The sequence below is a fragment of the Corvus brachyrhynchos genome, unplaced genomic scaffold, assembly GCF_000691975.1.
Source record: "Corvus brachyrhynchos isolate BGI_N302 unplaced genomic scaffold, ASM69197v1 scaffold59, whole genome shotgun sequence".
Taxonomy (NCBI): domain Eukaryota; kingdom Metazoa; phylum Chordata; class Aves; order Passeriformes; family Corvidae; genus Corvus; species Corvus brachyrhynchos.
The window spans coordinates 6,175,199-6,200,714 of NW_008246054.1; the positions used below are offsets into that span (position 1 = coordinate 6,175,199).

General features: G+C 45.6%; 1 protein-coding gene across 2 annotated transcripts in view; it reads right to left on the bottom strand.

Annotated features, from left to right (window-relative positions):
• Positions 1 to 24,382, bottom strand: part of FAM102A (family with sequence similarity 102 member A) — a 36,850-nt gene extending 12,468 nt beyond the window's left edge. Inside the window, exons 1-4 of one of the 2 annotated variants that reach the window (XM_008642267.2) lie at positions 23,675 to 24,382; positions 4,295 to 4,415; positions 3,940 to 3,969; positions 277 to 393 (exon numbers count right to left, since the gene is read on the bottom strand). In XM_008642267.2, the coding sequence (XP_008640489.1) occupies positions 277 to 393; positions 3,940 to 3,969; positions 4,295 to 4,415; positions 23,675 to 23,820 (414 nt within the window). In that variant the 5' untranslated portion in view covers positions 23,821 to 24,382. Of the gene's footprint in view, positions 1 to 276; positions 394 to 3,939; positions 3,970 to 4,294; positions 4,416 to 5,122; positions 5,143 to 23,674 lie in introns of those variants that run through there. The other variant, XM_017745578.1, reaches the window with a different exon arrangement.
• Positions 24,383 to 25,516: the final 1,134 nt, after the last annotated feature.

Below are 25,516 nucleotides of genomic sequence, written 5' to 3' on the forward strand. Positions count from 1 at the left end.
GCAGGACACCAGCTGGGCCAGGCTGACAACGCCTCGTAACCTTTTCCCTCCCTCCCGTTCCTGGTTTCTTTGTCAAGGGTCACTGCTCGGCCAAACTGATGCCAAATTATCAAAGGGCAACTTTGATAATGGGAAGCTTCCCAAGTCAGTCAAGCAGCACAAAAGCAAAATCCTGTCTCTGTACATAACAGGACCTTCTCTCAGGCCTGGCACTGCTCTCTGATCTTCCCAAAGTCCTGAGTAGGATTTCTACTGCGTAAGTACTAGCTGTTGTACCTTTAGGATGGAGTTGTCCTGTCGGGTATTCTTAGTATCATATCCTTCCAGCAAGCAGCAACGGACAGTGGATCCAGAGCCCGCAAATTCTGCCAGATTTAGATCAGCAAAGCCCAGCTGTAGACAAGAAAACATTGGAGGGGAAGGTGAGGGAACAGAATTTACTCCATAAAGGGATACACAGTGTCACACAGACCAAAGGGAGAGAGCACATCTGTGAGCAAGGGCAGAAACAGGAGCCAGGACACAGAGTGGTGGCTGTGAAGATTCCCTGTTCTTGAGGATGGGCAGGGTGACATTCCTAATCCCAAGACAGATGGGCACTTGGAGGCCTTCAGGAAGCCAAGCCCACATGGAGGAAGGGTGTAGAGTAGTGGCCAGGACAGTGTTAACCAGCCTGCAGCCATTGCATAACCAAGGACATGGAAGGCACTAGGTCAACGATGTGGAAAAAACAGAATCACACATACACAAACATAATAAGGCACTCTTTGTATTGGGCCATCCCAGAATGCAGTGGAGCATGTGAACCAGGAGATGAAAGGATATTGTTACAGGGGAAAGTGACACCATACTGAAAAAAACAACTGAGACTTTGGGCACAGAGAGCTGGAGGCCCAGAGCCATGTGGCACTGCCTGTGCCTCGCCCTTCAGAGGCAGCTGCTGGGCTGGGCAGCTCCTGGAGCACTCCTCCTCAACACTGCTAAGGTTTAACTAGTAAGCGGTATGTTTGACAGGCAGAAGGGAAGAGAAATATTTGGAGAGATTTCGTTGTGAGCTCTCTAAATCTTCTCTAACAAATGGGAAGCAAACAGGGAAGGTGACAAAGCTGAAGATCACAGGCATTTTCAAAAAGGGCACTGATCCCTCCAGAGTAAATAAAAACACAATGAAGAGCACCTTCGTTTTCCTGCCCTAATCCCTGGTGTATTAACACAGTGTCTCAAAGGAAAAGTTACAGCTTCTTTTATGCAGAGCTTTAGGAATAGAAGGCAGTTGAGTCTTATCTCATCTGATCAGGAGGACATGCTGTACTCCGTACTTGGCCAAAACATCCAGGTGTGGAACATCTGCGTCACATCAACAACAGCTCAGCTCCCAGGAGAACAGGGCGCACAGGTGGAGCAGCAGCGGGTCATTCTGTGCTCTGCAGCACATCCCTTCTGCCCTGCTGTTGACAGCTGGATGACACAATGAGAATCCCAACAGTAGCACCATACTAAGGAATTGTGGTGCCTCCGTCAGCTGAGGGAGCTGATAGACAGTCACAGCACAAAACAGTCACTGCCTGAGGAACCCTGGCTCCCACTATCCCAAGTGAAGAGTCTAAACCACAGTCTGCTCAAGATACAAGATTGAGGGGGAAACAGCAGCAAGATTAATATAGCTGCTTCCTTCATCCCATTCTCAAAGGGGAACTTCTGATGGCAAATGAAAAAAAAATAGGATAGAGAGGGAACCTTTTATCAGCAAAAAAGAAGGAAAAAAATAACCTTTCACCCTCTCTTCTCACTTCTTAAGAATTCCATTTAATGCAAGTGTTTCTTCAGCCCTTGCTGTAGAAATTTCTCTGTCTCTTCTAACCAAGGGCTATGCCGTTTGTTAATTATTCACAGATAAGGAAAAAAACAGTGAATTTTTATCTCTTAGAGATAAACAGGATAGAGGAAAGCCACAGAGGGAGATGTAACCCATCACTGTGACAAGGACACAGCACCACCACACTAGGAGAACAGCACAGCACAGGGGTGGCCCAAACCCAGATCCCTCTTCCTCCACCACAGCACTAAATTCTGAGAGGAGATCGACACTGGAGCACAGAGTGTGGGAGAACCTACATGGTATGCTGAGGTCAGAAGCTCTTTCAGGAAGCAGACTCCCAGTATATAGAGGAAAGATCCCTTAACAAAAGGATGTTTTCAGATATAACCTTTCAGAATAGTTTCCTCAGTTTTCCAGCCAGCTGATGGTGTTTCTTCCAGCTCATGGAAAGAGTTTCCGCTTTATCAGTCCTTCCTGTCATCTTCCGCTCTGTCACCCCTGACACCGAGGTGACAATCACGTCAAACCCAAAGGTGTGCAAGTCACTGGAAACTCTGCCTGGAGCACAAACAGCCCCATCACCCTCAGTCCCTGCTGACAGGGGACCAGGTACAGAGGGCATTCATAAGTTTCATTTTCCTCTGCATCTGCTGCCATGACGGGAGAAGTTCTCAACTGAATTACGATAGTTTAAAGAGGTGGGGAGTCATGGTGTAAAATGGGAAAATAGTTGCATGGACATGCACCACAGACTTCTGCTAGAAACATTAGGAAGCCCAAATGAATTCTGTCACAAGGACCTGCCTGGAACAAGCCTGGTCCACAGGGCAAGACTGCAATCACTCTGTCTGGTGTGGGATCCCTCATTTCTGAGCTGCTTCAGATCACCCTTGTGGAGAACACGTCTGTCTTCTTCACAGGAGACCCAGCAAGATACTAGCCCAAGAGATGACAAGTACTTGAGATTTGGTCTCCAGTTCTGGGCTGGAGAAAATCAGTCTCTTTTAAATGCTACTAAACACAACTGGAGACTGAGCAAAAAGGAAGGAGGTTAGAACATGACCTGAATAAGCTCTCCAGGTTAACTCCACCATAGAAATGTGCTTTCAGGCTTCCTTTAATTCTGCCTTTCCAAATCCTGTTGAAAGCCTGAGGATGGACATTGCAGGAGGCATAGGCTGATGCACTTACTATGTCTCTTCCTCCAGCTATGCTGCTCTCCCTGGACATGCAGTTCTGCAGAATGAATAACTTCCCCACAGTGTGAATTTAGTGAAAGAGAAACTGATGGCCCTAGAGACCATGTCCTAATTAGCAACAAAAAAGGAACAATGTGGGCAGCCACACTGCCTTCTCCCACCTGGCACAGCAGAACACAGGAGCTAGTGCAGTACACCCTTCACAGCCAGTTGCCTCCATGGCCTCAGAAAGGATATTGATGAGAAGGAATTCTTACATGGCTGTGCGTGACCAGAGCGTCTGTTTATTAGAAACCAGCACAGTGACTCATTTTCAAACAAACATGATTTTGGGTACTGTGTGACTTCAGTTTCCAAGCCAACATTGTCTCTTCATCCAGCAGAGGAGAAGGGGGTGGCCCATTGTCTGTCCCACAGCACAGGCAAGAAAACGCGGGGAAGAGAAACCAAGACTAAGATCCCTGCTGATCCATTTGGCTTTTGCTTTGGTGTCTCCTGTGCTTTGGCAGGCAGTGATTTCTGCTGTAGGCTCCTGCCTGCACTACTGAGGCAGTGAGGTGCCTGCTCCAGCCCCAGCTGGCTGCTGTGCTCTGGAGAACAGAACTGGAGTCTGTTTCTTTATTAGAGACATGCTGCCAGAAGCCAGAGAGTTCACATCTGACTCAGAACTTCCCCAAAGTTTGAGGACATACAGATCATCTCTCCAACCCCCATCTCAAATCCACATCCAGTGCAGTCTGGATCATGTCCCAGAAAGTCAAGTTTTTTGGGAAATCTCTTAACTCAGACTTAAACTAAGAACCAATGAGCATCTCTCCAGATTGGCCCACTCAGCAGCCACTGGTTTCTGATGGGTGTATAACACTAACAGGAGACAGGACCATGATTACTCTGCTACATTTGCCCTTTCTGTGCTCTTACCTTTGAGTAGGTTTTTCCGCCCTTCAGCTCCTATATTGGGAGACAAAATAAACAGGAAAAGCAGCTATTATATGTGCTGGAGCAACAGGGGGAAAGTCATTACTCAGTCCTGGAATCTGCTCTCAGGATTCACAAGCCTCTCTCTCAAGGGTTACCACCACCTTGGTCGCTCCCACCCTCCATCAAGGACTCTTCCTGGAGAGGGAGGCTCTGTTCCTGCATGTCCTGTCTCAAACAATCTTTCCTTCTCACCACAGTCCAATGCAATTTTTCTTGCTGCCAAAAAGCAGCCAGTAATCCATTGCCAATACACTACTGGTGGTACTACCTGCCAGAAGCAAAGCTGGATGCTCACCTTACGGACAGACACTCGGCAGATGCAGGGGTCCAGGAGTCCTGTGGCAGGGTTGGCACTCATTTTACACACAAATGTAAATTTCTTTTTCCAGCGGACACAGTTTTCCTGAACTTCCTCTCTATGAGAATGGAAAAAAAAAAAAAAGAAAAAAAAAAATCAAATACAGGTACAAAGCCAAATCAAGATCAGCTATTAAGTAAAGATCCTCTGCAACAGCTTGGTTCACCTGAAACTGCACCACACAAAGGTGTTAGCATCAAGCTTTTCACCAGTCAATACAGGTAACCTGTAACCCAGGTTACAGAAATACTAATCATCTCATCAACAGAATTTGCCTTTAAAACTCTCACAAGCTCTCTGACATTTCCTGCTCAGCTGGTTTAGCTCATTCACCATCCGGCCTGGATGGAGCAAATCTCCATACCCAAACTGGGCTGAAGGTTCACAAGCTTATCTCCCTCCAGCGTGTCTGTTTGTACAGCCCCTGCACAGCAAATATGCTGCGTGCCCTGGATGGCCTGTCCTTCCCTGCTTCTCAGGCTGGGACTAAGCCAGTGACGATGGCCAGCTCGAAGGAGGACAAAAACCATGTGGTAACGCTCGAGGTGCAGGCAGACAGGGCCACACCAAGCAAACACTGCGCTTCAAATCCTGCAGGGGTTCAGCCAGGGAAGAGGTGGTTTTGCTTGCACAGCTTCTAAGCAGACCATCCTGATCTCCAGGGCGAGTGGAGAAGGAGGAAGAGAAGAAGCCTTCCTGAGCGCAGGAATCACTTCAGGTACAGCTCTGGCTTCCACACAGCCCTCAGGGGACGCTGGATTTCACCTTTCCAAGGAGGCTGGTTCAAAGGAGCCTGGAAACAAGGTGTGTGGGTCCTTCCATGGGGCTCTGGTTTCCTACTGAGCCTCTGCAGGACCTGATCCATTTATGGCTCAGAGCTTGGCCCTCAGCCAGTTCAGTTCTCAGAGTAATGAGGCCAGGGGGAGGAAAGGAAGGCACTGCTGACAGCTGTGAGCAAGCAAGTTTGACTCTTATCTCTCCTCCTAGCACAGGACAAAGGGGCAAGGGCAGCTGATAAACTGTTTGCTTTAGCAGGGAAAGGGAGGCTTCCCACCATCTGACCCAGGCATGGTGTAAGCCAGATGGATTGGTGGCAAAGGGGACAATGATCAGCCTTGGTAGTGTCTCAGCTCCTGGGAAGGAAGGGGAAGAAGCTGTAGCTCACATTGCCATTAGGGCAATCTTGAGGTGAGCCCAATGGGACAGATCCAGGGACTCGATCCTAAGCCAGGAGGTCCCTGCTAGTCCTCCAAGACATTCTGTGGGACCAAATGTATGAGCCAAGGCAGACACAGAGAACAGAAAAGGAGTACTTGACAAACAACTGAAACCTGTAATCCTCTGTAATGCAGATAAAGGCTGATCATCCCTGTTTAAAACAAGAGAAAACAGAAGGCAACAATTCCTTCAAGGTAGAGAACTTAAAGCCCTTCCAGACAGAACTCAGGCTCATTACTGAAGGCAGTAAAAAGTGAGACATCTAAGTGCCAAAATTACCTTTGAATCTGGGATTATTAATTCAAGATGAGATCTGGTTCTCATTACTCCACTCAACTCACCCCAGCTCTCTCAGACAGGAGAAGAAACACATCCAGAGGGATTAAAAAGGTTTTACCTATAATAAAATATTCGCCATGCCTGACAAATTAGGCATGTGGCATTTCAAATATGCCTTAAACCTGACTCAATAATAGGCATCTTAAATGACGTAAAGGAAGGAAAGACTCAAGATACAGATTAGAAAAGGTATGCAACAGAATGGAAAACCACCTATTAACGCGTGCTTCAGGAAGACAAGGCAGGTACAGGGGGATGCAGGAAACACTGAGTATTTTAGCAGCATTAGTCATCTTGAAAAGGAACTGCTATTTTCTAGAAAGCAAGGCTAATGCTAAAGCTACTACCGACACCAGAGCTCCAAGTGGATGCTAGAAGGCAGCTACAAGTGAAAGATGTTCAATCAGACAGCAGCACACTGGTGCACACCTTGTTCCCAGCCCTGGTAAGAGCTCTAACTCCTGCCAGACGAGAGCATTCATGGGACTAAGCTCCAGCTCCCAGATCTCAGAGCACATGCTCAACTCCCACAGCTGCAGGATCATCAGTAGGATCACGGGCTGCACCAGTATGAGAGTTTCCTTACTCAGGAGTTCTTGCTTGTTTTACAATGCAGCCATGATTAAGCATCTGGTGGATGCTGCTAAGTCCAGTGAAGGCTAATTACTTCAAATCGTGGTAAAAAGTACTGATTAGCAATAAAGAGCTCCATAGCTAATTTGCCTTTAGCGTAAGCTCCTTTAACAGACATTCTACTTCTTATTAAGGATGTACATTGGCTTTCCAGAACTGCTGTAGATACTACACAGTGCAAGAGATTAGGAAAAGGATTTGGGGGTGTTATGCTACCCACAGCACTGTAATAATGAACCTGAGCTGCAGGTGCACACATAGCATGGGGTTTTTATGTCTTTGGAACAGTCTGCACAGGGCAAGAAGGAGTTGATAAGACAAAATCCAGAGCTGCTTTCCAGTCACAAGTTTCAGTCATTCAATAATGAATTTCAACCTTTTTTTTTTTTTTTTTTTTAACTTTTTTGGGGTGTAGAATGCAAGGTTATTTTGTTTCCATGTAAGCAGATCATGCCCTTCATGGTGTTACAGTATATCAAATTTTAATTCTTTTGTTCAAGGTGTAGTACCTTTAATGGTAGTCCAGTCAGTGTCTCCTGATCTGCTGCATTAATATTTAGTGTTGCTATTTGTTTTCAAGTGGCCTGTGAAATAATTTTAACCTTTTTTTTTTTTTTTTTTTTTAACTTTTAAGTGTGAGGCCTGGGTCTGTATCATTAGGCAAGCAAGCAACAGCTCTATTGTTTCAAACTGAACTCTAAAAAATTAGTTCCACATTTCCAAAAGATGGCAAGTGGAGAAGCAATGGGCTTTGCCTATCCACCTCCCTTCAAGCTATCGTTCGGCTGGTAATTAGAGAACACTAAAATAGGGACAAAAAGAAGGAGAACTCAGATGATGAGCGGTTTTGTATTTAGCCCTGGAATATTCTCTAATGTACAATTAGGAACCATCATACAGAAACAAAAAAACACCCAAGAAGCATGATGAGGGCTGCACCGAGAGGCGTTTTCTTCCATCCTAATCACAAGGCAACTAAAAGTAAAGCAGAAACGAACAGCTTAAAACCAGAAGTGTCTAATTTTAAGTTTTACTCTGTATTTGGAGAACCAGAAATAGTTCAGACCAATGCCAGGTCTAGATGCCAATTCAATGGGTCTTCAGAAGTTTTATTTTAAAAAAGCTGTCTGTATTATTTTGCAAAAAGACTCCCAGAAGGTTGAATCCCTGCCAAGCTAAGCTTTGCCCTCTTCTGACTTCAGACTTATTCAAAGCTGTGTAATTACTCTTTCCAGACCTAAATATACCTCCTCAGAATAAACCAGTGGAATCCTGTGTCAGCTTTTGTGAAAAGTGGAATTTTGGAAAGAGCTTCCTGAGTTCTTTTAATCCTGGAGCTGCTCATCCACCTCCAGCTTGAGGAACAGTTTTCTGCATTCCTCATCTACCATCCTACCCCTCGAGAGAAGATTTACCAGAAAAAAGAGCAGCTGGAAGATGCTTCACCATAGCATGGTGAGAATTCAAGTAATAGGAACGATGCACAGCAGGGACCCACTGCTTTACCTGTTTTTGGAGAGGCAGCAGTGAACTCAAGGAAGCCTCCAAAGCCACTTTGGGTTCAGATCTCACACACAGCTCTGGAGACAGGCAGAAAAACACACAACAAACAGACCTTAAAGAAGAGAGGTTTCCCAACCGTGATTTTAGTGCCATGGACAGACTAGCACTGTTACAGAAAGCCACAGGGCTCACTCTGAATTCAACTTGGTAAAGCAAACACTTCTAGAAAAAGGCCACGTATACAACCCATGCTACCTTGGGCTACTGTGAACCTCTTTCCCACATGAAAACCCAGCTAATGAAACACTAGAGCAGAGATTAAAACTTCTATTTACAGACTCAGAGCTGAGTTGTGGGTATCAACCTTCCAACACACCACCTGCTGAAACACTTTTTGCCTTGCTGAAGCATTTAGAAAAGCAGATGTTTCAATCTTACTTTATGGCAGTTGTCACACATAAGACAGTGTGTCATAAAAAGGTCACAGCCTTACTGGAAGGGCTGCAGCAAGAAAAAATAGTTTTTAATATCAAATGTTTCAGCAGAGCAGTGTGTCTCAGTCTGATGTTTCATGCGCAGGGACAAACGCAGGAAAACCTCAGGCTCAGTGGGACAGTATAGAGATAAGCACACACGAAGAGCTTCTTATTCAGATTTACTCCTGCTTGTTACACAGAGGGGAAGGGTAAGCTTTCCTATTTCTGATGCTCAGTCCACATGCTCACTGTTCCCCCTCTGAGATGTGGATCTGTGTCAGAGCCTTCAAGCAGAACTAATCCCCCTTGCAGCAGACCTAGTCCTCTGCACCCTCCTCCCTGGTACACCACTGCAGCAGGAACAGCAGCACCTTATCTGTTAAGGCACAGGAGAGATAAAACCATTTTAAAGAGGCTGCCAAGCCAACTCCCAGCTCAGATACTTTTAAGTGCAATGAAAAACAGCCCTTCAAGGGGCCCTGACACCCACCAGCAGTGGGTCTTTTGAGGAGTAAGGGAACACAATCCCTGCAACGCAGGTACAATCCCCTCAATCACAGAGAGGGATAAAGAAACAAAAAATCACATTATTTCAGCAGATTGCACCTGAAAGGAATCTTCTACATCATTTCTTTACACAGCTCTGCTTTCATCTGCAGAGACACTGTTAAAACATTTTCATCTAATCCCCAGCACTTCCAAAGGCTGAATTAGAGCAGAATCACTGACATTCCCTTAGCTTGGCAAAGCCTGGAACAATCCTGCATTTTGCTCCAGAGAAGACAGTTACTATTTTAACCAGGTTTTCCAGTGCAAAGCTGTAGGAGAGACCTTTGGTAAGGGCAAGGAAAAATTCCTGAAAAGCCTGTTTTGAAACTGACTTTCTAAGATGCTCAGGAACCAGTATTCACACCCCAGCGTTCACAGCACACCAAAATATATCCTATCCTACTAACACAGCAGGTCCTGCTACAAACAATGCCTAATCACTGCCTGTAAAACACAGGCATTACAAAAGTGGGTGAACATACATATGCAATACAAAGCAAGTCCTCATTTAGCCATTAGCTGGTTTAGATTTACAATCCAGAACCTGCAGGTATCTTCAAATAATGGGCTTAGGACAGGGCACTTCACTGCATTATACACACTATTAAAGAAAAATGCAGCTCTGAGGCTTTGCCATCCAGATGCCTGGCAAGGAAAAGGAGAGAAATCCGCAGTGAGCAGGATGCACTGTGGGCAGACAGCACAGGAACAGGTCACATCAATAAAGCTTAGGGCTGCCATGATCCGTTTTATGTTGTTGTCAAGCTCATGGAGGCCAAACACAGGTAGGAAAGCAAAAGCAAACACAATGCAGCAATAGGTGCTGGGAAACTCAGTGGAAACATATCCCAGGAATGAGAAGTGACCCACCATATCCTTTGGGGGACATCATACAGAATCATAAAAACTAGCTGGATACACAATGCATGAAATCCTAGTTTAACCTAGAGGTGGACATATGCTTTGTAAGTTTACACAGAGGGGTTTTGCTCAGGTCTTCCCTGAGCAGAAGCACTGCAAGGGCTGCAGGGAACTCCCAACAATAAAGTTACTCTGCTGTGTCTGAGCTTACATCACTGGCCAGAACAACTGCCAACCCAAGGAGCTGGACGTCTCCCTCTGCAAACAACCCCGTATTCTCCAGCTGACAAGTGCTAGTTGTTGTTCAGTAGACATGAGCAGTTATGATGGAAAAATGGCTCAGAGACAGATGATGCAGACTGTGTTACTGAGAGAACTAAGCAAGCTTTTGTCACTTGAAACAAGTCTTATTTGGATGTTTTACTGCAAGTGTTTTAAACAAGGGTTCAAAAAATCAGCAGTAAGGTCACTGCATCTACCACCTACTCGCAAAATTAACTTCTGAACTCCCAGAAAACCCATTCCAAGGGCCCATGGTGAAGAAGGACACCTACCCACACCTCCCTTGTGGCACCATTTTACACCTGTTTAGTTCTTCATTTGCACCAGAGCAGTGATATGTAAAGGCTCTCAAAATGCTAAACGTGTACGCCAATGCTTTTAGAATGAAGCAATTGCACAACCCAGCATTTTTCAGGGGGAACAAGGCAAGCTCCAAAACTTTTGTAGGGCTTCACCTGCTGTCTCAGTTCTACCTCACAGCCAGAGACAGACATACATCCACTTCTGCTGTTCACTGGCAGCTGGGGAGGTGGGGAAGAGTGAACGGGAAAGGAAGAGTAGGGGAAAGTCAGCTCAGGAAATCAGATTCCACTTACGCTGTTAAGAGCACAGGCTGCTTAATCTCTACTTGACTGGACATGAGACAAATACAGGAAAAAGGATTAATGGAAAATGTACAGGAAAAAAACCAAAAAGCTAATGGAAGAAACCTCAGTCACAACTGAGAAACCAAGGTAACGAACAGTCAAGGAGGCTTCACTGGGGGACAGGGGATGATGATGACAGCACCAAGTATGTGAAAGGCAGCTGAGGAAAGAACTGGAGCAAAAACAATGAGGTGAGCGTGAAATAAAAACAAGATTCAAAGAATGATTTAGAAATCATCCTTAGGACTAAACTGGTATCTAGCAGGCAAGGTATTGACTTTTTATGGCTTTAACCTTATTTCCAGAAGAAGCCTATTTCTGTAAAGCACAGCTTTGGAACTGTGTGTTACAGTTCCCTCCAAGGCAGTGATCAATCTTGATAAAGGTCCACCAGTACAAGCCAGGGAGTGATACTCCCTCCTGGAGAACAGGGGTGGAAGTCAGTCAATCATCAGAACAAAACCTTCCAGCATAAGCATTCCTAGTTGGGTATTAACAGTTTCTCTGCAAGTAATTCAGTCACGTCTGGACTCCAGTCACATGAACCCAGACATGTCTTTTGTAAGCGACAGACATGAAATGCTGCACCTCATGCACTATGTCCCATAGGCAAGAGCTTCCCGGTGCAGTGCAGCCCATGTGCTCCAGATCACTGCACTGGGTAGCCAGGCTCTCCAGTACATTCAGGGCTTCTCAAACCATTGGGGGTTATTCCAGAAGAAATATTTCCAACCATTCCTTGTACCTAAATCTTAAAACTATAAAGCTCCTCCTAACATGAACTATGTTAAAAATACTATGAGAAACGAAACAATGGAGGTTATTAAAAAAAATCACATGCAGCTGGTGACCAAGTGCTACAGGAGAACCTGCATAAGGGAACAAAAATTGTGCCAAATGGAGAAAGTAAGTCACAGAAAAAAGACCCTTTAGAACTTAAGCTAAAGAACAAGTCAGATGAGTTTTGGAAGGGTAAGCAAGGGTGGAGCAGGGAGAAGGCATGAGGAAATAATTCTAACAGACTTGGCTGCAAGCAGCAAGGGATGGGTACGTGGCACTTTAAAGATGGGACATGCCTGGCAGAGCCACTGTGCTTTAAGGTATTTGTAATTTACATTCTGTCATCTTGAAGCAAAGAAGAAAAGCTGGACATCAGGAAAACAAATCCAAGAAGGGAGTGTAACAGTAAATGCTGTGCAATACAGCTATTGTTACACACTGTGCTGAAGGCAGACCAACCCAAAGCAACACATATCCAAGGACTTCTTGCCACATCTACAGAGCACAAGCTCTTTTTGGTCTGAGGCCAGGGATGTGTGCCAGCAGCAAAAACATCACAAGCAAAGAACCACCAAACTCTTAAGCGTAAAGAAAGGAATAACTGGATAGATGACTCGGTTACTAAAACACAAGTTGGTAATAACGTGCATATTAAATGCTGAAAGACGCATTTGCTTTTTTTGAACTCTCATCATGCACTGAGTCACCACACCAACTCCTACTTCCATTGTTCCGACAGACTATGTCGGAGCTGGGTTAGCCAAGAATGAGCCATGTGCCACGCTGCCAAGCCCACCACCAGTGCTTTCCTCCCGTAAGTAAATCCACAAGGATTTAATTTGTTTAAAAAAAAACAGAGCGGGTCTGCCCTGCAGATTGCACTTGAGTCTGCCCAGGCCAGCCATCAGCTCCCACACTCAGGCTGTTGTATGTCAGTGGTCCCTTCTCCAGCCTGGCTCACATGTATTGTTCCTCTTGCTTTGTGCTGCAGAAAACTGGGCTACCTTGCAGTTCACACCCAGCATGCTCTGAAGAACTTGTCTAACTCTGGGCCTAAATACCTCTTAGGTCTAATGGTCCACAACTACAACCACTGAACAATCAAATGTGCATAAAACAGGCATGAGGGCAACTTAACTAAGTTCCCTCTTATGAACTCTAACCTGTACTTCCTGTCCAGGTTAGACTTGTTAGTTAGTTAGCCAGCTAGACTTACAGAGGGATGAAAAAACCCAAGCTGAGAGAATTCCCTGTTACTGGGGGATGGAAGGCACAGAAGGAGGGGTGTTCAGGCTCATTACCAACAACTGCACAGTAAACCCCACAAAAGTTAAAACAGGGTGAAAAAAATCCCAACTCTTCCAGGGCCTGTTGGCCCTTTAGACAAATCACAATTCAAACTTCCCCTGTGGTTCTAACAGATTGAGGATCTAAAGCTTCAGAAGGTCCCAAACACTTCAAAAAAACTCTAAGGTTTGCTCTGTACAGATGCTTACAAGATTAAGGTAGAAGAATACACTAAATTTTCGAGTCAATACATGTTTCTGTATCACACCATGGCTTTTCTCAAAAGACTTTTCACTTCTGGTAGACCACAGATGTAAAATGAAGACTCGCCGACTATCCATTGCTGGTGTATTTATAAACTTTCTTCATCCCCTAAGTGTTAGCTGTCATTCTGAGCGATTCCAGATTTGCCTTTTGCTGACTAAACTTAAACTCCCAGTGAAGAAAGACAGCAACATGAACTCCACCAAGGAGAACTCTTATAATGTGCCTACCTCACAGGGCACAAGACATGGCTATAACTCTGCATTGCAAGAAAGCTAGCTTTGAACACAAGATGCTCTTATGAAGAAAAAGCTACTTATAAAAAAAAAAAAAGCTACCTTTCAATACCAAAGAAATCAACACTTGCCCCCCACGATGAGAAAAGCCCAGACATGCATGGGTCAACTCAACAGTCCAAGCCTTTGCTGGATAGTAAATCCGGCAAATGAAAACTCAGAAGGGCATCAACACAAGACTCGGAACATCATCACTAACACAAGTGATGTGCAGAGACAAATGTTTTTGCCTCTAAGGCAGATTTAGGGCATGTGAAGACATACTGATGCCAGAATAGTTAAGAGACTTTTTTTGCCAATATCAACCCTGTTTCAACCAGAAGAGTTTGCCAATGTAGCTGTACCAGAGAAGTCTTTATAGTGCAAATTAACCTGCACATAAGGCCAAGTTCATTTCTGGAATAATTTCATTAATATCGTATGATGTAACATCACTGCAATTTGGCTCGAACATGCTGAAGAGTCTTTCAGTAAATAAGCTGCCTGAACTCAACCCTGGTGGCTAAAAGTAGGTTTAGTTACCCAAGAGGTAACACCCAACCATGCTCAGACGTGTTTCCCTATGAGTCACTTCTGTAAAGTACATATTTACTCAAAACAAATACAATAGCCCAGGAGAAGGCCCTTTATATGTTAACAGCAGCTTTTTCATTCCAGGATCAACACAGGTGTTTTATGATAGCTCCTTTATGGAGGCACCATTCCACACTACAAACCAAGTCACTGGTTTTACAGACAAGGTCCAAACACGTTCTCCTCTCCATGAACCTCTGCCCCTTCCATCAATATCTATCACTGCTGTTTATCAGCAAAAAGGCCACTCAGCAGGAGAGGTCTGCAAATTACAAGAGGCTGCTGAGCAAAGCTTGTTGACCCCTGACTCATCACTGTACTAGTGGTGATGGGCTGGGACTCCTAAATCTGCCTCTCCCAGCTCTCCTTTCTCTTCTGCCCCAGTTTCAGTGTCAGACCTGGTGATATGTTGGAGTGACAGTGCCAGCAAGACAGGAGAAAAAACAGTCTGAGACACAGCAGTTAGAGCTGATTTTGCTTCTCTGGAGCCACAGCTGCAGACAAACACAATTCTCTAAGAACAACCAATACCTCATGGTGCCACTTGTCCTAACGAGAGAAAGGTAATTTCATAAATTATGTATTGTTTAAAACCAGAATATGGGAGAGCTCTGCGCTTAGTGGCAGCAGCCAGTGCTGGTTAAGTCCTTGGGAGATGTCAGCACAGGATCCCACTGCAGGAGCAGGTTTCTGAGGATCAGAGAGGCTTTACCTCCCCTGTGACTGTCACCACAAGCTGTATTCAGACACGCTCCCTTGATTCTCCCCTGCTGAGAGCAAATGACATTGGAGATGTACTCCATCACTCTAGAGGGAAAACAACATGCAGGTTTGTTTTGAAAGAACAGATGCACTTGCACTTACAGCAGGAAAAGTCATTGCTATAAACCTACATCAGAAATGGACCTTAAAGAGCACAGGAGCCACAGTATGATCAGTTACTCCCTATACAGCACAAAAACAGTGTTCAACAAAGCAGAAAGGCAGCAAATGACAGAAACAGTTGCAGGAAATATACTCCTCCACAGCACAGTTTCCCTTGCAGCAAAAGGTACTGCAGGCTACTGAAGGTACAAAATGAGCAGCACCGCACTTGAAAGAATTTGACATTTATGTAGATGCAATAGCCTGGTGTTACCAGAACAGGCCACTGACAGAAGCCAGGGAAAGCTTTCCTACAGAGCGGTTACTGTATAATTAATCTGTAACACAGGCAAGCAGACTACCTCTGCTCAGCCCTTAATGCTTAGTCTGGAAGCAGGATGCTGCTCTAGCTGGGGCTGACTGGTTACAGCAAGGCTGCCTAAGTGCGAATGGTATTGCTCCATTTCGGAGCAACGGAGCATTAACAGCTCTGGAAAAATTGCTGAATTATAAATATCTTACATGCCTCCCTCATATTCTCTGACATGTAGGCACAGCCTAAGAGAGGATGGGAAGAACAGGAACTAGCAGGAGAGATAAACATGATGGAAACACAACCAAACTGGAAACCCTCTCCTCAACCTACACAGATGCAAACAAAAACCCACTGAACACCATGATGCCACACCCAACCTCACCTTTGCTGTTTCAAGCATGGATAAAGCCTCAAAGTCTGATACAACGCCAGGTTAAAAAAAAAAAAAAAATTCTCTATGCCAGGGTTTTTTCCAGACAAGTGTTTCCTTCTTCCTCTCCTGGCCATTTGCATTTTTATTTCAATGAGCAGTATTGTCCCTTAAAGACTGGAAACAAAAGTGACCGGACAGAGAACAAGACAGCTGGAAAACATTGTCAGGGTTCACTCTGGCCTCCCCATTTTGTACTTCTCACACTCCCAACTTGCAGTTCAGGAGAAATGGAAACTCCATTGGCAGGCAGGAGCACAGGTAGGCAAGCACTGACCAGTCCTTCATGTGGCAGCTGGCTGAGTGAGTCTCTGTTGATCATTAACCCAATAGCTATTAGTGAAACATCTTGTCACAGTCATTTCATATGAAGTTTTATTCTGGAAGCAAAATGGAGGTATGTGACAACCCCAAATTGAAACCCTAAGGCCACATCCGTTTCACAGGATTTTCTATTACAGGTTCCTTCATCTGCTTGTTCATTGCAAAGCCAGGCTGGAGCATAGTGCTTGGTAATTTTTGACAGGCACTAAACAAACCTTACACTTTGTTTTCTACATTTGGTACACTGAATGGCAAGAAATGGGGATTTGCCTCACTGAGGGAAACATGCAGCTCTAGAAAGCTCCAAAATAAGCTTTAGTTGCTTATTTCAGAGATCACATTCCAGGGTAGTTACCAACCACATGACCTTTGTAGGTCTCTAAAGCTGCATCACTAATTAGTGCTGCAGCTTTCTAGCCCTTCCAGGACAGTAAATCCACATATTCTCTTCCTTCCTCCCATGTAAGCCCTCACAGTGCTTTCAGGCTGAACGGACAGAGTTCATTTCTTATTTAAAATCAGGCATACAGCAGTAAAGGTATTTTTAGCTTCATCCCATCTCCTACTACAACGTGGACCTCCTTCAAGGCCTCCTCTCACCAATAAAGTAGGATAAATCCAGCCAAACGAAAGGCATAATCCTGCTCTCTTGCCAGCTCAGCTACTCGCTATCTGCAGGGAGTGTGGCTGCTATATGCAGAACATACTGTCTCTTCCACACTTACCTCCTCCCAAACCTTTAGCCTCCATGTGCTTCCTCTTCATTTTCTTCCTCATCCCCATAACTCCACCCCAGTTCCTCATCTTGGCCTTATCCACTGAGCTACAGGGGCGACCCTTGAGAAGCACATGACAACGACATCCACGACAATCAGCGATTTCCAATTGTGCACAACAATTCCCTTTCTTGCTCATCAGATTAAAAATACACCAAACAAGAAGGCTGTTCATGCAGTGAACACAGGCACAACTGTTTGTCTAGTGGGAAGTGCCTTTCAAACCCAGGCACTAAAATGAGATGCTGAGTCCCACTGTATGGTACCAGAGGGATCGTGATGCCAAGTCCGGAGTTACAACAGCAACGTGCATCGTGTCTCCCAGCAAGTGCACTTGGCACAAAATGAATAAACTGCAAGGGGGAAAAAAAAAAAGTCTCTCATCCTGCAGGGCAAGCAGCTGGTACTGGGGTGGGCTGAAACATCCTGAAATAACACCTGAAATGATCACCTTTACAGCACGGATTACTGACATGAGGTCACAGGACACTACAGAAGAAACATGCAGATCCAAATGTTGGTCCAGGGAACTCCTAAAGGCTTCTGGTTATTACACAGTAACCCACAGCTATGAAATGATTCCTGACCCATTTCAGAGCAGGCTGCAAGCACAGTGCAGAGCTGGCAGCCCACAGAGGATGTAGAACATATCCTGTTTGAAGAAGGAAGGTCACACACAGAGCCACATCCGCGTGTCGTTGCACGGATGAGGCCTCACAGAGCTACACACAGGTGGATGCTGCAGAGCTCACCATCCCACAGTGCCAGGCCTTACAAATGTGAGCTTACACATTTGCCCCGAAGTGAGGGAGGTTTCTGATCTGAGTGAGACACTGGGCTCTTTCCTGAAACACTACCAGATTTAGTTTCCTGCAATAAAATAATAATAAGAAATAAATCTGTACCTGCCTCATTGATCTAGAAACTGGTACCAGAACAACTTGCCACTAGCAATTTATGGCCTATTAAAATTCCAGCCACTGTGCAGAGAGACCACAGGCTGCTGAAGGCATACATGAATTACTCAGAAATTCAGCTACAAAGCTAGAGTCAACACTGATGGCAGCTCAAGAGCACAAAGAATAAAGAGACTGGAAGCCCTTTAAGTTTTTCCCTGTATTTCAGAAATAAATACATGTCTTAAAGGAGCAGGGCCACTCTTACCTACCTTCCCTGATTCTCAGCCAGAGCTGATGGTATTGTCACCCTGCAAATCAAGTGGGCCACAGAGCCCTGGTTTCCCAGTAGAACATTAATTTTCAATGAGTAATTTTTTTGAGCCAAGGGCTGCTTAAGTCACACAGATAAGGCTGTTGCTAAGAGTCAGCTGTCAAAGCAATGCCAGCTCAGAATCGGCGATGAGGGGGAAGTTTGAAAGCCGCCTGTATCTGAACATATTTACTGATGCTGTACACACAGCATATTGGTTACAGCGCTTTAGATTGCAGCTTCTGGTCAGCAGAGCAGCCTCTGCCTGAGCCACAGCACGCAGGACAGAGCCAGGGCATGAACAGAGACTGCTCTTTACTCAACAGGATACAGACCGTGTGGCAGGAAGGTTTTAATGTAATTCTTGTGACAGGCTTCAACACAGTGACCGGAAGATGCAAGTACGGCACAAAGCAAATCAACCCACTCCAAAGCATCTGTCAGACCCTGCAGGTGTAGCAGCCAGAGCCCAGAAAAGGTGAGAGAAGTGCTTTGCAAACTCAAAGCACAACTTAAGATGGTTTGTGCCAGGGACCTTGTGGTGCTCCATCACTTCTGCAATTTTTCCAACACTCTCAACTTGCCAGAGGCTAAACCTCATCCACTGCTTCTGCTCTCACAACTTGCACCTACATTCAGCTGCATTCCTGGAATGAACCCCCTTTCTCTCATCTTTGCTGTCTAGTTTCTCTGTATTTGTTTCAGAATGCAAGGCAGTGTAGGTACTATGCTTTAATATTATCTTGAAATAGGTCATATTTTATTGTAAATCACTTCTAGGGGCTGCATTCAAATCACTTCTCCATTAACACCCCCAGCCTATTCCTGAGGCTCTGCCAGAAAGGAAGGATGTTACATGTGAAGCTGCTCTGGAACATGAAAACAGTCTATTGATCTGTGTAATAAGAATATTTGTACATGTAGGGAAGGTCTGCATTTCCAGGCACATTCGCAACAAAAGTACTTTCAAAATACGTTATCACACCACATGCTCTAGCAGAGGATAGTCAAGCATATACTGTCCTAAAATACGGAACTGGGAGAATGTTTTAAAGCCACAACCAAGTTCCTTACTCTACTAAACTGTGACGATCCCACTGGAATCAAGAGGCAGCACTAAGCAAGTGATCCCCTTTTCACTACAGCCAGTTTTCTTCCCTCTTGGGGATTCTAGAAGAAACTATTTAGTTACCTAACCTTTGTTTTAAGGCAGACAGTAGTCAAGATTCAGATCTCAACCAGGCTGAACCAGTCTTTCAGTCTCTGATGAAACAAACAGCTAACGATTTTCCAGTCCAAAAAAGCTAAACGTGGTTAACTTAATTACCCGAAGGATCCTGTAGTGCCAGGCACAATGACTATTTATGTAAAGTGAAGTAGTTGATTTCTAACTCCCACTACCAAGAGCTGCATTCTGGAGGTGGCACAACTTACACCTTCCTTCACAAAACATTTTGAATCACCAGCCCTGCATTAGCAGGGCAATGCTTCCCTCCTTTATTTACATCCCACAGAAGTGAAAAAGTTCTGTTTATCACTAAGGCATAACGATGCTTGTTATCCCACCAGCTGCCAAAAGTAAGTCAGGTCATTCGTGCTTACACGACGATGACAGAGCCACACGTACACAAAAGCTGACCTCAGTCCACAGAGAGCTGTCAGTATGAGGTGCCTTCCCAAGTATCAGTGTTTCCTTGGTTTTCTGGATGCAGCTTTACACCTCCAAAAAATAAATAAAATATGCAATGCAGGAAGTGGCCTTCCATAACTGACTCAAAAATTGCAAGGCTAAGAACATTGTGGGTTCAGGCTGCAGCACTGACATACTTGGAGGTCAGACCACCCCAACAGGGTCAGCCCTTCCCAGATCGAGCCCACATGCAAACAGGGCTGGGCTGCAGGAGACAAGCTACATTCATTGTTTCAAACTGCTGCTAGGAGTGCCAGGATCAGAAAACCAAGGTGAAATGCTGCATTTGCTTGGAAAAGCATGGTCCCAAATGAAATACAGTGTGAGGTGCCTTCAGAAGACAATGAGGAAGGTGGGAAATGCCCTCAAAGCTGCTCAACTCATACAAAACAGTCTTTCCTCTAGAGTCAGACAGGGGCTTTCAGAGTACAATCCCTTCATTCAAATCCAGAAATATCAGAGTGAAACTGTTGGCAGGCTAACAGAACAATGTAGGATGAGGTGTCAGGAGTCTGTGGATAACACCTGGCTTTCCACTTCCTTCACGGTGTGCTCACTGCCAACACAGAGCCAGAAATCACTCAGAGCCGAGGCAAAGAGCATCTGGCTGTCACTCAACATGAACTGTAAGCAGAGAGGGGGAATTTGAGTCTTCCTCTTCTGGGATACCCAAAGATGTACATGCACTTACTACATCAGCCTGTAGCTTTAGGCACTCATTTGGATATCCAGGCTCCTGCCTGCGCTGATCCATGGATGGGGTACCTCCCAACTAAATTATTGTCTCATCTCTCTAGGAAGAAAGCGGCACAACCCCCCAGAAAGCTTCAAACTGTACAAACAGTACAAAAGGTAGCTGCCCACCTGCTCCACAAAAATGGTTGCCATGAATACATCCATAAGTCTCTGTGCCTGCTATTTTTAAAGATACTTGGGAGGCAACTGAATTCACTGGTGGTTGTGCTATTTAAGTATCTGGATTAATAATATTCAAGGAATATACTGGTACTTCTCTGTGGTGGAATACAGCACCTGCCTGGCTTACACCTGGCTCAGATGCCTTTTCAGATGCCCAACTTCTGTAATCCAACAGCAAAGTGATAAACCCAGAGCACCGTAAAGTGAAACCCGTGAGTTTTATCCTCAGAAGCCCCACCACAGCCTAAGGAAACTTTACAAAGGGACAGGAAAGGACAAGCAAAAGGATATTTACAGCTGAAACTTTAGTCATTAAAATACTTATAGCTTAATGCAAGGTCTCTTTCCACAGGAAGAGTGGAAACAGAGTACCTGCCTGCAAGAAAATAACAATAAAAAAACCTCAAACACACCAGAAAACCCAGGAGAGGAAGATCCCCGAAGCTGAATGTGCTGACAGGACCTGAACCTTTTCCAGACATCCTTGAATGCCTAAGAGCATTTAGTCTTAATGCATTTCAGACAGGTTCCCCTCCAGCCAAAAGTGTGAGCAGTCTGGGAAGGGGGTTCCAGCCCAATGTGTGTCCCACCAGACCCAGGGCACCAGGCTGTGGCAGCTACGTACGTGTAACCCAGGCTAAGCTGGACTTGGGACAGGCTGACAGGAGCCAGCAGTACAGGCTGCTGCTTCTGCCTTGCCCACAGGTCAAATGACCTTGGTGCCACCTGACAACTCATAGGGTATATCATATTCCCACCTCCTGCCACAGACATGCATGAGGTGTCAAGTAAGCTTATTGTAAATAACCTGAAAAATTTGTCTCTGGAGGTTCTTATATAACACTCCTCTTTCCACACTACAACTACAAAAACCGATTTAGTGTTTCCTGTGAAGAGTTCCTATACCTACTTCTAAGCTCAGTTTACAGACTCTAGGTGACATGGGACACATTATTCAGATCAGTTCTCTGAAAACTCATGGTCATGAAGAGCTACAGCTCAGCTTGATCACAGCCACAGACCTCCAAATGGCCCAGATCACAGAAACCCAAATTGACTGCAGAGTGAACACCAGATTTTGTACATAAGCAGCTCACAAGAGATTACCTGCCAGACATTACAGCCTCAAACCCAATCAGTTTTGGAAGTGGTTGATTTCAGAGAAACAATCACAGACTCTAAATAACTTACAGATTTTTAACACAACACATATAGAGTATCTCCTTCCCTTTAATCTTTCCCAGTAAATATCAAAAAGGTGATAGAAATGAAGAGAGGAGCACAGAGCAAAGGCAAGGCATGACCTGGGAGCCTCTCCACACAGTAACTCTTCTGGAAATTCATCCCTCCTGAAGTTTCTCTAACTGCAACAGGGAAAAATATTTGGAAAAGGTCAAATGATTCAATACCACTGAGACCCATAACTTTTCAAGCAGGAACAGGTTTCCATGTGCTTTCAGTTAGAGCACAGACAGGCTGGGGGAAAGGTGGCAAACCCCCCAGCCCACTTCTCCTTTGCTCGTTTGGAGAGCTGTGTATGTGTTTGGTTCGAATTACAGTTGATTTTGCTGCTGGAACGCATCTGCAACGCTGAGCAAACTGCTGAACTCCAGCCAGCTCAGAAAACAACCCACACGGCTGGCAGCACTAGCAAATCCCAGGGACGTCTCCTAGAAGCTGCTTTCAGGGACGACAAGGAGAGGGAGATGGACATTTCTCTGCACAGGCTTTTCCCGAGACACCCTTCTGTGCCACTTAATCTATTATGACTCCAGGAAGCAGAAGGGTTAATTTCTTTCCAAGTTCACATACTGTTTGAATTCCTTAGATAAGCTACTTCCACCAAACCCAAGGATCTAGCCTCAGGGGAGAACATTGTGAGGAAAAGCTCTTTTGATAGATTTTCTTCAAAAGAGAAATTAATTCAAAGTCCATTTTTGGAGGTGTTCCATGCCCACACCAACTTCTACCGACTTCAGATGAGGTTGTATTGTGCCTCTGGAAAAAAACCCCAAGCTTTGAGCACTGCCCTACCATTTCTGTTTGCAAGACAGAAATGCTTTATGCTTGCCCAATAAAATCTTCTCTCCTGAAATGAGAAAGCTCGCATACAGCACCACAAAGAGGAAAACCAGACTAAACCAGGCTTTAGCCCTGGGATAAAGCAGTTAACAGCTAGCACAAACTAATCCTGTACCTTTAAAACTGAGCAGTCACTCAGGAAAGCAAAAAAACAAGTTTTGAAAGCCACTGAAGGCTTCCTTCACATCTTGAGGCAGAAAGCAAGTCTGGGCTGTTACGGAATTCGTGTTTGCATACTGTAGGTGATAATCTGTGTACATAGTTGGAAACAAAGCAAGTTTTTATTAGCAATTAGTAACAAGAGTGGGAACAGACCTGCCTGAAGGAGTCAAGAGAAATGCCAACACAGGATGGCAGAACCTTGTAAGACGTGTAGCAGAATGATCCCAATATGACATAGAAAACACTGCTGCTCTGAAGTGGGAAATGCAATGGCATCAGTTCATCAGAGATAAACTGGGTCTTTAACACTGACAGCTTTGACTCCAGGCAGCAGTTTTCCCTTGCACAGCAATTTGCAATGCAAAACAAACTACTTCCACCCTTAGCAAGAAGAGAAATCCGGTGTCAAAGAGGGAAAGCAAAGTTGGGAAGGGTTGATTTGTTACATACAGTTTTCTACAGAGTTCAGTTTCCAGTAAGGCATGAAGGCAACACAGAACAGGGTTTGAAACAGTGTGTAAGATATTGCGCAAGGAGGGGAAAAAAAAAGAGAAGAGAGGATTTAATCCCCTTTCAGGGGAGTGACCTCCCGCTCCCTCCCCTCATCTCCGAAAAATTAAATCCAGCTCGGATCAGCCAACACCACCCAGGTTCAGAGTTCTCCAGCTATGTACTTCCCCTGCTCCGGAGAATGATATGGCATATGGGGCCCTACAACAGAACTATTAAAATCTCATCAAGGGGTAAGCAAGTGGTGGCCATATGCTAAACCACTCAAGGGAAGAATAACCAGGGGAAGAAGCACAGCCAGGCAGAAAGTCTGCAGGCAGGGTCTTACCTGGTAGATAAACTAGCAAAGTCTCCTCCATCTAGCAACCTGATTTTGCAGAACAGAACCCCATTGACAAAGGGGACGGCAGTCAGCTCTTCTAGAGTGAAACTTGTCTGAAACTTGAATTTCTTCTTCTTCATCAGGAAAGCCATGGGCAAATTCAGCTTGGAAATCTCAGGAATTCCAAACAAGATCAGGGAGAAGCAGCTCACAGCACACACAGACAAGCAGAAGAAGGGCAGTCGTCCCGGGAGCCCAAGCAGGGAGTAAATTCCAGTTCAGTTACAACGACAGCCCAGCTTCAAACGCACAATTCTCTTCTCTTTGGTGGTGGGATCTGGCTGTGGGATCATTGCCACGGCAGGCTTCAGGTGAGCAGGAAGAGGTCAGATTAAATCTCTGCAACATCTCCAAGGGAAAAGAGAGGGAGGGAAGATGGGTCTCAGCTCCAGACCAGCAGGAGCTGTCCCATATAGAGGCTGCAGTGCTCTGTCTTCAGCACAACCCCTCCTGAAAGTATCTCTTGTCAGAAGTCATCTCGAGTCCCTGGAGAAGCCTTAAGTCTGTGGGCAGTACACTCAGACAGCATCCAGTCTCTATCTCTTGTACAACTCTTCGATACAGGTCTTTGGGTCAGCCTTTGGGAGGGAAATGAGTAAGTTAGTTCCAGCCAGTCTTGGACTCCTCCTCCTGCTCTAAAACCTGTTTGGATGCGTAATATTCAGTCCAGACTCATTCCAGTTTGAAGAGGTATGGCCCCAATTAGCCCAGCCCCAACACCCTCTTTCCCCTTTTTGCCTAGGGCAAGCTTCACTGTTGTCATCCCCCTTGTAATTTCTGTTTTGCAAAGCAGCTCATAAAAATTTGTTCTATTTTCAGCCATCATCTTTAGAAGCAGTTCACCCAGCAAGATCATTCTAACGTGTAGTCTAACAAGAGGAAGGAAAAGCCTTCTCAAGAAATGAAAAATATGTTTCTTTCCTGTATTTCCAACCAGCCCTAAGTGTTAGCACCTGCATCTTACAAATAGAGAAAGCAGCAGAGAGGGAAAAAAACAAGCAGCCTGCTCCAGATTACACAGCATAACAACCGAATCAGGTCATCTGGCTGTCCAATCGCCAGGCCCACCGGGAATGCTGCCTTCCCCCGGCACCGGGTCTGCACAGAGCTGCGCCCTGCACAGCTCATATCTGGGGCTGGACACAGCAATTTCGTTACACTTTTACACAACACCTAAACCGGGGAGGCAGAAGCTGATTAACATCTCAAAGGGACAAGGTTATGAACACCGGGCAGTAAACAATCCTCACTGATTCTAAGAGCTGCCTGCGTGGGCGGGTGGGTGATTAAAGACCCTCTCCCGCCCGGTGGCTGCGGGAGAACCGACCTGGCTCTGCCCGGGCACCTCCACAGGGGTTCCGCTGTCCTGAAGACACCTCGGAGCAGAGAGGGGGGAGATGGGTCAGTGCTCCACACCACCAGCCCACTCCACGAGCAGTACCTGCCTTTGCGCCCAGCTGCTGCCAGGTCTCAGCCTTGGCTGCTGTGAGGTCACAGCCTGTCCCCTGGCACTCCGGGGTCATGCACTGAACCGTATTCAGGACCCAGCTCTCTGTCTGAGCCATGCACTGAGCTGTGTCCAGGTCCCAGCTCTCTGTGTGAGCTGTGCCCAGGTCTTAGCCCACCTCCTGGCCCTCTGAACCCCGCAGTGCCCTGCAGCCCAGCCCCAGGGGCCAAGCACCGGGCCATGCTCGGGCCGCAGCCCAGCTCCGGCCCCACAGCCCGTGCACCGAGCTGCAGCCCGGGCTCAGCCCCCTCCCAGCCGGTGCACTGAGCTGCAGCCCGATC